The sequence below is a fragment of the Lepidochelys kempii genome, chromosome 16 (assembly GCF_965140265.1).
Source record: "Lepidochelys kempii isolate rLepKem1 chromosome 16, rLepKem1.hap2, whole genome shotgun sequence".
NCBI classification, from domain to species: domain Eukaryota; kingdom Metazoa; phylum Chordata; order Testudines; family Cheloniidae; genus Lepidochelys; species Lepidochelys kempii.
The window spans coordinates 16,305,386-16,320,455 of NC_133271.1; the positions used below are offsets into that span (position 1 = coordinate 16,305,386).

Here is a 15,070-nt window from a genome sequence, read left to right on the forward strand (position 1 = left end):
TCCCAGCAGCCATTTAGGCTTACAGAATTATTTAGTATCTCAATCAAGAAGAAAGAAAAGGAGTACTTGTGGCACCTTAGAGACTAACCAATTTATTTGAGCATAAGCTTTCGTGAGCTACAGCTCACTTCATCGGATGCATAAAGAAGAAAATCTCATCAACTATAAGGTCTTTGAATGACCACTAAGGATTTTGTAATCTTTATTTTTTCTGGACAGGGAGCTAATCTAATCCCATTTCAAAAGCCACACCCCATTCCCCTATATCATAGCATCTCTCCTTTCCACCAATAGAGTGCTCGATGTGGCTCCCTTTGAAGTCTATCAGTGCCGCCCCTGTGTGAACTGGGGGGGGGAATCACTTGAGAGCCATGCAAGGTGCTCTTTTTCCCCTGAGCTGAGCATGCTGTCTCCACAGCAATCCCAGTCCCTACAAACCTGGCACAGCAGGATCCCATTTGAGTCTGGATCTTAGGTCCCGCATGGGGCAACACAGTGTACTACTGTCAGAAAGCTGAGTGAGTTGTCACAATGTGGTCAAAGGGCTGGAGATTGGTCCCGCATGGTCCAGCCTGTTGTGGGGATTTGCGAGCAAAGAGTCTGCAAGCTCTCACGGCAGCCATTTCTGTTCTTACTACCTTCACTCCAAGACAGAGCAGCATCAGAGTGCAAAGTCAACCCCACCATTCTGCTCCCCCCCTGCCCAAATACTCCAGTCTTGGATGTTGTACAGTACTTACCATGGGGAGAGTAGACCCGGAGGTTGATGGGGACAGGGGAAATTCCCTTGTTGGAGCCAGTAACCCTGTCTGTCTCAGCCTCGATCTCCAGACGTATTTCTTCGAAGTCGGTGAACTTCTTCCCTTTGCAGTGTAGAAACTCTCCAAATTCTAGTCAAACAACACTGGAAACTTATAGTGTGTCCCTGCTGGACTGAGGAAACCGTCAAAAGGGATAAGCTGTGGCAAAGGTCTCAACCTCTAGTGCCAGGAGGCTAGCAAAGAGGAGGTAACTAAGGTACTCCTATCACTACCAAAAGCTGAGGGAATCCCCTTCAGCTCAAGCCAGAGAGCTGCTGATCCTCAGTTCATGTCCCAGGAGGGGTAGAGTCCTCCCCTTGATATCCAGTTAATGATTCAGGTCTTCCTCTGTTGAAACCAAGGCAGCTAAATATACACCTGTCTGCAGGGATAAACACCATGCACACACTGCAGTGGAACACAGTGTTTAGTGTTGTGTGATCAGTGTCTAGCACTTTGTTAGAGCGTTGGGGTAAATAATGGTGTCATCCTCTAGTGGTGAGAGGACCAACTTTCTGCTTACCATTACCTGAGGAGTAGAACTGCTGCTTTACAGATCTGAGAAACACAGGCTGGGATAAGTGTCCCACACTCTCAAGCACTAAGAACTCAATTCTACCATTGAGCTACACCCAGCAATCCCACTGATTTCAATGAGAATTCTGCACAGCTAACATTGGCAGGGTCTGGCCCTAAGTTACTGGCCGAAAAGACTCTCCTTGTATCTTCACGGTGAAACTTCAGTTCCCACTATGCCTGTCTTAGGTATAGCAGAAGAGACAGTTTTAGCTAATATGCTCCTGATGTAAATAACTAAGCCCAAATGTCATTTCTTTTTCTGTAACTGACACTCTGATGCTTAGTTCTCAACACATTTAAATTACATTACAGTAGAACCTCAGAGTTACGAACACCAGAGTTACAAACTGACCAGTCAACCACACACCTCATTTGGAACGGGACATACGCAATCAGACAGCAGCGGAGTCTCCCCCCCTCACCAAAAAAAAATTTTTTAAAAAGCATGTACAGTACTGTGTTAAATGTAAATATTCAACAAGGTAAGGAAACTGTTTCTGTGCTTGTTTCATTTAAATTAAGAATGTCTTTTTCTTTTGCATCATAAAGTTTCAAAGCTGTATTAAGTTAATGTTCAGTTGTAAACTTTTGAAAGAACAACCATAATGTTTTGTTCAGAGCTACAAACATTTCAGAATTATGAACAACCTCCATTCCTGAGGTGTTCCTAACTCTGAGGTTCTACTATAGTTACTAATCCTATGGAAAGCTGACTGCTAGGGTCCTCCAGTCTTATCTAGGTCTCATCCATTCAGTAAATCATAGCTCTGCAGTCAAGGGAAAGTCAGGAGGATCTTGGTGAAGCCACCTAATAAATTCAGCACAAGCTGATGAGAAGCACTTTGCTCCTGAACATTTAATGCAGCCTAGATTTTAAATAGACTGAAATGAAAGTACTATTTTTATGGGAACGTATTCCAAGTTGCTTTCTCACATTGAGTAGTACCACTGATTTCAGTGGGACTGCTCTCAGAATAAAGCAGAACTCATGCTGAGTACAAGTATCAAAACCTGGCTCCTAGTGAGTTTAGTGCTGGCAAAAAGTGCCAAATTGACAGCCTTGTGGACTGTTGTCTTCTCTTTCCCACAGAGCAGGGATAGCATGGCAAGGTTCTGCCAATTAACTTTTATCCCAAATTGGAGGGGCCTCTTCTAGGAGTGAGCAGGGAGTTCATCTCCATGTCCCATTCAGTCCTTGGGTTCTTCTCAGATTGTCAACAAGTTTGCCAATTTTGTGTCAACTGTGGTGGTGGGTTTTGTGATGTGAACATCTGTCCATCGGGAAACAGAGTGAGAACCACACAAAGTGTGTAAGATTTTCAGTATACTCTGATTATATTCCTATAGATCAGCCATAAAATTTATTAGAGGTTGGCAATGAATATTTTTTCTGTCTGGGATATAGCAATACAGAAAATGTTGGTGTCTGCAGAGAGGGAAGGTTGTACCTCACTTTATTCCTTTGTGCTATGTGCTGGGTTAGGATGGGAGTGGAGATGGCTCACATACCTGTTGTAGAGTTTACCAGCTGCAGGACCAGTGGGCGTCTGGTGACAATGCCTGATCCACGGGGCAGGAAGTCTCTGAAATAAAATAGGAAGTTTTTGATGAGTGATGGCTTCCTTTCTTCAATCTTTTCATGGCTTTGCTGCCTTTAGAAATTCAGAGATTCTAAAGCAGAGTGTCTTAGCCAGGGAAAGAGAGCAACAAAATTCAAGGCATTGGAAAACAAAACACCGTCCCACCCCCCCTGAAAAATAAAGGGTTATAGGGGAGATTTCCAACAGCTCCTAAAGGATTTAGGAGCACAAGTTCCCCTTGAGTCAATAGGACATGTGCTCCATGACGCTCCCTATAATCAAGGAGCAGATATCTTGATTTGGGGGATGAATGCAGGTTTAACCCCCCCCAAAAAAACGAGGAGTAATGGTCTCAAGTTGCAGTGGGGGAGGTTTAGATTGGATATTAGGAAAAACTTTTTCACTAAGAGGGTGGTGAAACACTGGAATGCGTTACCTAGGGAGGTGGTAGAATCTCCTTCCTTAGAGGTTTTTAAGGTCAGGCTTGACAAAGCCCTGGCTGGGATGATTTAACTGGGAATTGGTCCTGCTTTGAGCAGGGGGTTGGACTAGATGACCTTCTGGGGTCCCTTCCAACCCTGATATTCTATGATTCTAAATCCCATAGGCATTTCTGACAAACTCCCTAAAGGTATTCTTATTAAACTGATTTCCACAGAGCTCTACCTCAGCTTTAATACTCTGCAATACTGGGAGCATGGTACTGCTCAGAATGCTGGAGAGGCCTGCACGACCACCAACCCTGCTCCAGAATGCTGGGAAGGCCAGTACCCTCTTCCTCCCGTCCCCCCGCAGTGAACGTGCATTATTTCTGTGTCAATCTAATGACGCTCCCTATAATCAAGGAGCAGATATCTTGATTTGGGGGATGAATGCAGGTTTAACCCCCCCCCCCAAAAATGGAAGGGAGAAATCCAAGCAACATCTGAAATGCTTGGTGCCTCCTCAGATGCTGTAAGTGCAGTGTTACCCTAAAGAGGGTTGGGCTAGTTAGTGAATCATGCAAGCCCTGCACTCTGGATTTAGAGGAGAGACTGCATTGCTCAAATATGGATACGGCATATGATCCTTCTGGAACAAAATCCATAGCAGCCAAGGGCTTGCCTCCACCCAGGCCTCCTCCTCCTGACTGACTGCTCAGAGCCAGGAACTGCTGCCAGGTCATCAGCAACAGCAGCTCCTTCCAAAACCAATTCACCAAATGGTAAAATTATTAGAATACAGGACATTTCAGGGAAGGAAGGAAGCCTGTCTATATCCATTTCCTAATGCTGACTTAGCAGCCACAGCTCACAAGCTTTTTTTTTTTCTTTTTCATCCAAATACTTCTCTCTCTTTTTAAAGCTAGGCATGCTTATTGCATCCACTGATGACCTTGCTAGTTTATGGACAGATTTTGCTCTCAGTTGCATCTGCTGGATGCTGAGCTCTTCTGAAAATCTGACCATTTTATTTCAATGCCTAAATGGGGACGATGTTCTTTTGAAAAATCAGGCCCCTATTCCATACATAAGATACATTCTTTGTGAAGAAATCCTGCCTACGTTCCATCAGTTCTAGGCCCCAATTCCCCCCTCCCTTAACGATAGTTTGACACTAGTGTAACATCACTGACTTCAGCAGAGCTACTCCTGATGTACACTGGCATGGGCGGACAGACCCCAACACTTTAAGTCCTTGTTCTTGTCCTGCTATTGGAGAGAAGGTTAAGAGAGATGAGATAGTCTTCTGTTTCAGTCACTAGAGTGAGACTCAGAAAAACTGTTTTTAATTCCTGGCTCTCCCACAGACTTCCTGTGTGGCTTTATGTAAATCATTTCACTTCTCTGTGCCTCCATTTCCCCATGTGTACAGTGGGGGTAAAAATAATTTTCCTGTCTCAAGGGCTGCAGTAAGGATAAATTCAGTAAAGCCTGGGAGGTGCACAGCTACTCCCATGATGGGAGGACAGAAAAATAATTAGATAATCCTTAAATCCAATAGCTCTATATGATAGCAGGTGAATATCTGTTGTCAATTGTAATGTAATTGTAGTGTAAATCTGGAGTAACACCATGGAAGTCAATGTAGTTGCACTAGATTTACACCACTGCAACTGAAAGGAGAAAGTAACCCAGTCTCAATATTCCAGTCCTTTCAGAAATCTATGGTTCACTGAAGTCTTCTTTTCATTTCCCCTTTCCCAAAGAATACAGCCCTAGTTTCTCTATTCCACTGGGATTACAGCTAAAACCTTTGAGTCTCTGTATCATTCTAGGTGCTAGCTACTGCCTAGTCTCCATTTATATAAAACATTGTGGGCAATATTCCCAATAAAGTCCCACACTAGTGTTACAATAATTGCCTCTGACATTATTGATGTCAGTATTTATATGTCCCAGAACTGTATTGAGTTGTTCTTTTTAATTGTGATTATATGATGAGTGAATGATATCATATTACCAGACAGTCCCTTCTCCAAAACACTGGTACAATATATAAGGGCCTGATTCTGCCAAGCACCTTGTGCAAAGTGTCAAGTGCCCTAAATTCCCACGTAGTAGAGGGAGATGCAGGCCCTGAGCACCTTTCAAGATCAAGCCCTAACTGAACAAAATTGCTCTTCATGCTGATCTTTGTGTCTCTCTGCCCTGAAGCCTGCTTACTATTCATACTTTATATGGATATGGTGTGTTTAACCTTATACTCTGCCCTTTGATAGTTTTTTATCCTAAGATCTCATATTGCTTTAAAGTTGTGAATTCAAAAAGCCTAACATTACTCATGTGGCTTGTTTGGTAGAAGAATTTTTCAGCAGTGCATTCGGGGTGCCGGACCTTGTGTCCTGTAACTGTGGTACCGCCTCCGCTTAGGCCGGGTTGCCCTAGAGTAATAGAGGTACCGTCGGACTTCCTACTACCCTGGAGGTTAGCTTGACACCTTCTTGGCTTGGTAAGACCTGCCAGAGCATACAGTTCATCATACTTCACTGTCGAACCCCGTTCACCCCCACACCAATCCTGAGGTAGGAAGGTAGGATTTTGTGGGGGATTACTCCCGTGAAGTAGGTAAATGTTTCTCCAGTTTTACAGAGAAGGAAACTGAAGAACATAGAGTTTATAGTGAAAAGTTTCCAGCTTGGGAGTCTAAAGTCGTCTACATAGGGAAATCTTGTTCCAATGAGATTATCCTACCAATAAATTTCCCCATGTAGACAAGATCTAAGGTTAGTCACCTAAATCAGCAGTCTGACTTTAATCTATTTGCCTGGGTGAAAATTAGCACAATTTGGTCCCTAATACAGAGAGAGGAATTTGGACCCCCACCTCTATATTAGCAGAGAATGTGTGGAGTGTAACCTATTGACTTTAACAGGAGTCAGGTGGCTCTAACGCTGCACAGCCCTTTGAAAAAATAGCAAACAGTATCATGTCAGTGAAAACAACTTCATGAAATTTACACTGAGAAAATGTAGAAGGCCCTTTGGCTGGTTGTTTCAGTGATGAATATTATTTCCTCCTTGACTACCCATCTGCCTATTTCCCTCTCTGCTGACTTCTGGACAGATTCCCTCTTCCCACAATATGCCTGTTCCTTCCCCCTAGTGCTTGTCTTTCTGGCAATACACAGTGCCCCTCCTGCTTAGGGGGAGCCCATTCCACTGGTGGAACCCTACAGCTAAATGGTAAATGCTATAGCTAGCTGGCTGCAGGCGGAAGGCAGGGTGAAGAATGTTTGTCTGCCTCTTGCAGCAGGTTTAATAAACTGTTCCTGTAAATGAAGTACACTAACAGAGGCAGTGCAGCACTGACTACGCGCTTACTTAGCCCTGGTCTACACTAGGACTTTAGGTCAAATTTTTTACTGAGTGGCCAGAGAGGTTGAAGTGTTCTCCTAACCGTTTTTGAAGGATATAATTCCTGATGTCAGATATGTGTCCATTTATTCTTTTGCGTAGAGACTGTCTGGTTTGGCCAATGTACCTGGCAGAGGGGCATTGCTGGCATATGATGGCATATATCACATTGGTAGAGCCCATGATGGCCCTGATGGCGTGGCTAATGTGATTAGGTCCTATGATGGTGTCACTTGAATACATATGTGGACAGAGTTGGCATCGGGCTTTGTTGCAAGGATAGGTTCCTGGGTTAGTGTGTGGTGTGTGGTTGCTGGAGAGTATTTGTTTCAGGTTGTGGGGCTGTCTGTAAGTGAGGACTGGTCTGTCACCCAAGATCTGTGAGAGTGAGAGAGAGAGATAATTTTTCAGGATAGGTTGTAAATCTTTGATGATGCGCTGGAGAGGTTTTAGTTGGGGTCTGAAGGCGACAGCTAGTGGTGTTCTGTTATTTTCTTTGTTGGGCTTGTCCTGTAGTAGGTGACTTCTGGGTACTCTTTGGGCTCTTATCAATCTGTTTCTTCACTTCTGCAGTCACCCCTTCAGTGATAATATGCTACAGAGCTCTGAGCAATGAAATGATGAGGGCATTTTAAGTTCTAAAACAAAGGAGACCCTGGTGTGATATAAAAGCAGTGTAATCTCTACATCTCATTACATGAAACACTGTACAAAATGTGGTGTCTGAAATATGATTTTAAATTAAACAGGAAGGTGCTGTCTTGAACACATGACACAAAGTAGAGTGGAGAGAATCTTATATTAGCCAAAAAAAAATTTTTTTAATTGTATTTAACGTCCCTGACAAGAACTTAGAAACTTTCTGACTTCCAAGGCTTTTGAATGGGAGCTGAATTTTCTCCATCCTACACTGCATCGTCAGCTTAGGCTTCCTGCTGGGAAGTATCACTGAAATGGCAGTGCACCTCCCCGCCCCCACCTCCACCCCCACTGAATGAGAGAGCAGTCCTATTCACATAATGGAGGTACTGATTTTCCATATATATTTGATTTGATTATTGGCTCCTACAGTTCCACAGAACGAAGTTTAAGGTACCAATTTCAGGTAGCCATCTATATCCATATGTTCTATCCAGTTCCATTCAGAGAAATATAAGACTATGAACAAAGATATGAGATAATGAAGGAGGAAGCCCTCCTTGCTCACATGGTGCAAAACAACAACTAGGGACATGACCTGAGATAACACTCATTATAATACTTCGCACCTTTCATGTCCAAAGTGCTTTCAAATGTTAATTCATTATTCTCATTATAACCCTATGTTTGTCACATTTTGCAGAAGGGGAAACTGAGGCACAACTGCTAACTGACTTGCCCATAGAGGAAATGGATGAGAGTGCTGGGACTATAGCTCAGGAGTTCCTGGTTCCCAGGTCTACATTTAGATTGTTATATCACCCTTCCTACTCTCATACAGTAGAGCACTAGCTTGTGATGGGCAAATTGGATTAAATGACCTAATAGGTCTTGTTCACCTCTAATTTCTATTCCAAGACAAAAAAGCATGTTAAAATAAGATTAGGGTTAAGAGTATCAGTAATTTAAAAGTTAAAAACATTAGAGGGACCTATTAAATATCCCCACATGAATAATTGCAAACCCATGAAATTCATAGTTAAGGGTCAGGGGATCCCTGAGTTGGACTGCAAAATGCAAGAGCTAGAGGATTGGTTATAATTGTGCATATCTGTGTGTGGTGTTAAGCAGAGAGTGAGCAGAAAAGGAGGAAGCAGTGGGGAATTTGACCCTGGAAGGAAGATGAGACACAGAGATGCTTATGGGCCCAGTACTCTTTGGAAAGGCAGTCTTGGATTTCTGAGCAAGGAATCTGTCTGCTGTTGTTAAGAGTTCAGGAAACACGACTTTGTGTATGCTCTTTGTAAATAAACAGGATTGCACCAAACAGATACCCAACTTGTATCACCAATTTCTCTTCCTAACAGAAACATCTCTGCTGAGGCAAAAAGGGGCAGGAGGTGATTATTAAAGCTTTGCATGAGGGAATAGTACCTGATGCCTCAATGATCTGATTCATCACAGAAGGGGCCACATCAGGCATATTGTGCTCGGTTCTGATGCTTTGTTGTAAATAGGATATCTTAGAGAAGACACAGAAGAGAGCAAGAGGAATGATAAGGGACTTGGAGAGAAAAAACACATACTTAAGACTTCTCCCATTCTTGCTAAAAGTGGATTCATTTGCTGCTCTAGTTGTGTGAATTGAACTGTGCTCAGTCAGCAAAGATCAGTGACTGTCCCTAACAGCGGGATTAAATGTCACTACAATGGATACAATATCTGCAGCGGACCAGCCTGTGCTCTTGTGACCCTGCAGTTCTGTGCACTCAAGTATTCGCTTCAAGGCTGTTGGATTAGAAAGAGAACACACTCAATGGCTGTACCAATATAGAGGGATACCACAGCTCCCTCCTTACAATGGAGGAGGAATAGGATCTGTTGCATTTGAGTGTCCCATTTCAACATCTTCAGTCTGCAGTAGAGTTGAAACTTACATCTCTCTGTCAGTTCCCTCCTTCTCAAAGTATGTAGGAGCCATGTCTACTTTTAGCTGCCCATCATTTAAATAAGGATGTACAGACCCTTTGATGCTTATGAAGGGAGTCTTCCCAGGCCAGTAATACCCAATTTCAAGTTTGTCTACAAAAATAGCTGTGTAACAGGAGAGAGACATTATCACTAATGGGGTGGGGAGGAAGTGGTCTCAGGGAACTTGACTAGATCACATTGCACATCAGTGGCAGTCAAGAATAGAATCCAAATCTCACAGAACTTCAGCCAAACTTGTGAGCCAGCTGGTTTACATCTTCAAAATGTCATGTGGTAGGTGTAATGCAGGATACACGCAGGCACTGTGCTCAGGAGTCTAACAAACTATTTATTTTATTTAATAGCATGAGAAATCACAACACCATACAAAATAATAAATCCTATAGGCATTTCCCTGCATCATTTTCTGCACCACTCCAGAGTATTCTTTGGGCTGAGGTCAGAGTCAGCTGGGGCCACACAGCATCCTTTTGCTATTGCAAATTGCATTGCTATTGCATGGCTTGTGTTCTCTTATCAGCTCGCTGTTGCTCTTTGTGACCTCGGCTGATTTGTCCTGTTTGCCTTTCCTGCCCCAAACTTCTAAGAATTTAGGTGTATTCTTATCACTTGGCTAGTTATAGAGGTATAAAAGAAAGAATCAAAATCACTGTCTGCCGGTGTAAGGTCCTTCTCTTACTAGGACAATCTGAGGCCCTGTACTTAGGTGAAGATCTTTGGTGAAGCAGCAGAGGCAGCCATAAGCTGGGAAGCGAATGGTCACCTCCTCACATTCCAAACTAGTCACATTGAAATAAGGTGCTATTGGGCTGTTAGGAATACAATCCTGTCCTGATAATGCCTATCGCCTTCAGAGAAAGGGAAGTGCCTAGAAGATGTAAAAGGAAACTTAGTTTGATAGCATCCTGTCTGGCAAGAACTCACTTATCAATAGCTGGGATGTGAAATTCTCATTTCTTTGTTGTTCTATCATTGTAGTCCCCATTTCCCTATTGTTTGTCTGTATAATCTCTGTCGGGTTCTGTGATTGTTTCTGTCTGCTGTATAATTAATTTTGCTATTAATTTAAACTAATAAAGGTGGTGGGATATAACTGGTTACATAATCATGTTACAATATGTTAGGATTGATTAGTTAAATTTCAGTAAAATGATTGGTTAAGCTAAGCAAAACTCAAGTTTTACTATATAGTCTGCAGTCAATCAGGAAGTGGCTGGGGGAATGGGAACAGGGAATGGGGGTAGGGAAATTGGAATCATTTTTTGCTAAGGGCAGGAATGGGAACAGGCACACAGGTAAGGCTCTGTGGTGTCAGAGCTGGGAAGGGGGACACTAAGGAAGGAAACTGGAATCATGCTTGCTGGAAGTTCACCCCAGTAAACATCGAATTGTTTGCACCTTTGGACTTCGGGTATAGTTGCTCTCTGTTCATGCGAGAAGGACCAGGGAAGTAAGTGGGTGAAGGAATAAGCCCTCTAACATGAGCCTTCCCCCCTGAGTCCTTTTTAAAACTTCTCCTTCGTCGCCTGGCAATTCATGAGCTGTAGCTCACGAAAGCTTATGCTCAAATAAATTTGTTAGTCTCTAAGGTGCCACAAGTACTCCTTTTCTTTTTGCGAATATAGACTAACATGGCTGCTACTCTGAAACCTAGAATTCATAAGCCATACAGATCGATTTCCCAAATTGCCACAGAGGGTTATTAACCATTGGAGCAATTTACCTTGGGATGTGGTGGATTCTCTATCACTAGAAAAGTTTAAATCAAGACTGTAGGTCTTTCTAAAAGAGATACTCCATTTCAATCAGAAATTATGGGTTGAATGAGGTAATCGCTAGGTGAACTTCTCTAGCTTGTGTTATGCAGGAGGTCAGAGTAGATGATCATAATGGTCCCTCCTGGCCTTAAAATCTGTTAATCTAATCATCTGAAGGAATATGAGGTTGCAAAACAAACTCGTTTTCCACCCCAGAGCAGCTTGACCTGATTACATAGATTCCTACTGGGTATCTGATGTGTTTTAACTCTTTGGTTCTGACACTGGGGAGCCTCCCTAAATTCAAAGGGTTTGATGTTGCAGAGCTCCAGTAGCACCTTTTGAGCACAGAAAGCCACTAAGGGCACGTCTTCACTGCCAGTCGCGGCACAGAGCTGGGAGAGCGCCCTCCTAGTGCTCTAAAAAAAAAAAACCCACCTCCACAAGGGGCGTAGCTACCAGCGCTGGTGCACTGTCTACACTGGCACGTTAACAGCGCTGAAACTTGCAGCGCTCAGGGGTGTGTTTTTTTCACACCCCTGAGTGAGAAAGTTGCAGCGCTGTAAAGTGCCAGTGTAGACAAGCCCTAAGCCAGACAGGAAGCCACAGCCTCCTCTCCAGCAGGCTGTCAGCTTCTCCCCGCTTCTTTCTTCCCATTCCTACCAGGATATTACTACTTCCAGCCAGCATTCCTCTAAATCTACTATCGTTACCACCCTCAACTGACTAATGCCACTGAAGCTTCTCCATGCCCAGCCAACACAACTCCATATCAGGTAGCTCTTCTCAGTTGACTATCACTCCTCTTCAGCACCTCTGACTCTTCCTCTAGCCACCCACTTGCCTCTCTCATTGACCCCCTTCTTTTTGCTGCTCCTTGCTTCCCACTGCCTGCCTCTGACACACTGCTTCTGTCTTTCCCCCAGTGTCACCCCTACTTCTCTCATTTGCATCCCCCACTTCCACCTACATCTGTCCTAGGTCCTGCCTTTCCTCATCTGCTACTGCTTTCTCCCACAATCATGTCCTCTGGCTCCCCAGTGCTCTTGTCTTTCTCCGATGCCTTAGACCAGTGGCTCTCAACCTATTTACCATTGTGGGCCACATATGCAGGTCTCTGTGTGTTATGTGCTGTATCCACACAATATATATACACTATGTGTATGGCCCTGAGGATGTCACATGGGCCAGAGCTGTGTGCTGATTGGGCTGTAAACCACCCACAGGTTGAGACAGTGTGTCCAGTGGATCCCTCTGGCTGATAGGGTTAATCCATCACAGCCTATTATAACATTTCTTATCTGCATAATATGGTACCACTGCTACTTGTGTGTGTAATATGGTACTAGCAACACAATTAGATACAATGGGTCTTTATTTCTGTGTACAATTCACATATTCTATGACACTAGTCACATTACTGCATACAATGATTCATTATTTCAGAATACTTGAATGCAAATAGTACTCCAAATAAAGTCAGAGATAATAATTCATGAATGTCAGAATACACATGACAATGGAAACAAAATTAGATACAATGGGCCTCTCCTTTCACTGCCTTGCATCTTGAGTCACCATTTACACCAGTGCAAATTGGGTGTAAAACACTCATTCTGATCTGATGTCATATATTAGAAGTTCATGGATTAATTCGCTCAGCCAGAGATAACCAGAGGTCAGTGGTGCCCCTACCCTGAAGAACACCCTCTATACCAGTAGCTGAGGAGGCTGGCATAGAGGTGCTACAGCAGCTCTGATGCAACCCAAGTATTCTCCTTACACAAGGAGAATCTCTAGGTTCCCAGTATGTCCAGCTTTCTGCAGCACTGGAATGGGGCTAGAATCTGGCCCAGTGAGACTCACTTAGACCAACTTACATCCAACGCATAAGGGAGTCTAAAGCTTGGTCTACATTTAGAAGTTGGGGGGCACACCCCCACCCTTGACTGACATAGGTGTGCCTTATGCCCCAGCCATTCTGCACCCTTGTAGTGGCCCGGGGAGCCATTGTAGCAGGGGCATAAACTAGCCTGCACCAGGGTCTGAACTGACACAGGGATGAATTTGCCCTATTGACTTCAATAGAATTATTCACACTGCTGTAAATCCAGAGTAATTCCGCTGAAGTCAATGATGTTAGTCTGGATTTACACTGGTATTAATAGCAGAATCAGGCCTTATGGTTCTCAATGACTGGGATGAAGGTAGAGATGGTGCATTCCTTACCCATATGACACTGACACATCCCTGCATAGAACAAAACCTAAATACACAAATAATTGTATTGTGCCTTCTGTCAGGGTAGGCTGCATCTATGGTATGGCGGTATGCCAGGATAGCTATACCTGTATAGTCTCCATAGTGCAGGCATACCCTTAGTCAGTGTAATTTACTGAAAAAGGAGTCAGAAGGAGGTGTATATTACTTTAGGGAAAGGACTACTTTAATTTACACCTTCTTACACCCTCCCTCTATCTTTGTTTGTTGATACATTCCTCTCCCCTGGCAAGCTCTGACACCCTGCAAGCTTGCTCAGGTTGTGTCTTCACTGCAAAAAAGGTGCGTGTATACAGTGAGAGCTGGTCTACACTGGGAATTTACATCGGCATAGCTATCTCTCTCCGGGGGTTGAAAAAGCCACACTCCTGAGATATGTAGCTATACTGACCTAACCCATGGCATATAGGCAGTGCTACGGTCAATGGAAGAATTCTTCTGTCAACCTAGTGACTATCTATGCTGATGGGAGAACCCCTTCCACTGTAGCATTTCAAATGTAGACACTTAGACCTAAGATAGCTGACTTGAGATAGCTGTCTCAACGTAAAATCCTAGTGGAGACAAGGCATTGCAGTTTTTAACTACAACTAGTTACATCAAGGTAAAAGTTCTGTGCCTTGTCTCCAGTAGGATTTCACAGTGAGATTGGTAACTCAGTATAAAAACTTGATTTGGCATTGAAGATGGCCTTAGATGCATGTCCAAAACTGACCTTATGATTCTATTATTGTAAGCTTTTTCTGTGTTTCATTTCCTTACACTGTGGCAGATGTGCAGGGTATTTGTGTCTATAGGAGCTCTATCACCCTTGCTGTCTTCCCATCTCTCTCAAATCACGTATATTTCATTTGGAAAAACTGTGTACAGACAAAGTAAATACACACATACAAACTGAATAAGAAACTAGCCATATCTTATTACAAGCACACAAATGCAGTACCTCAGAGAAGAAGAACTACATCTGAATTGCACATCTCTTTTGTGATGGGGTATAAAATCATTCTCTAGGTTGCCAGTTTAAAAGCAAAAAGAACAGGGAGTACTTGTGGCACTTTAGGGACTAACTAAGGTGCCACAAGTACTCCTCATTCTTTTTGCTGATACAGACTAACATGGCTACCACTCTGAAACTTGTCACCAGTTAAAAGCAAGTGCAGGTCAGCAATGAGCTAAAGCTAGGCTGCCAGATGGCCATTATGTGAAATGTGGTCTGTTGCGGGGTGAGACTTACCGCTGCAGCACCTCCTGTCGGTCATCCTGGGAATTAACTCTTCAGCCAGGAGTGCCCTCTGCAGGCCAGTGTCTTGCCTGCCACTGGCCCCCCGTGTCCCTCCCAGACCGTGGTGCCCTCCTCGTCAGGGTTCCACCGCAGCAGTAACCCACAATCCGAGTCTCCCCACCCAGGAGATCCCCCAACCATTTACCCCCACCTTCCCTCAGTGGTCACTGCCAGTCACCATCTAACCCCTTCGTTCCCTGGAGCAGACTGCAGTCTATGAACCTCTCATCATCAGCAAGGGGTGGGGGGTGGACCCTCTGCAGCCCTAGTATCCTTTCATAGGCCTTTCACTTGGCCTGCAGCCTGGGGCTTTGCTAGGCTGGAGC

General features: G+C 43.8%; 1 protein-coding gene across 24 annotated transcripts in view; it reads right to left on the reverse strand.

Annotated features, from left to right (window-relative positions):
• DNM1 (dynamin 1) overlaps window positions 1–15,070 on the reverse strand; it is a 103,901-nt gene that overhangs the window by 68,079 nt on the left and 20,752 nt on the right. For all 24 annotated transcript variants that reach the window (XR_012155249.1, XR_012155247.1, XR_012155250.1 and 21 more), the window contains exons 2-3: window positions 2,889–2,962; window positions 741–890 (exon numbers count right to left, since the gene is read on the reverse strand). Coding sequence is in view for 20 of the 24 variants with exons in the window: in XM_073314334.1 (XP_073170435.1) it covers window positions 741–890; window positions 2,889–2,962 (224 nt within the window). In the remaining 4 variants the exon portion in view is untranslated. The remainder of the gene's footprint in view (window positions 1–740; window positions 891–2,888; window positions 2,963–15,070) is intronic.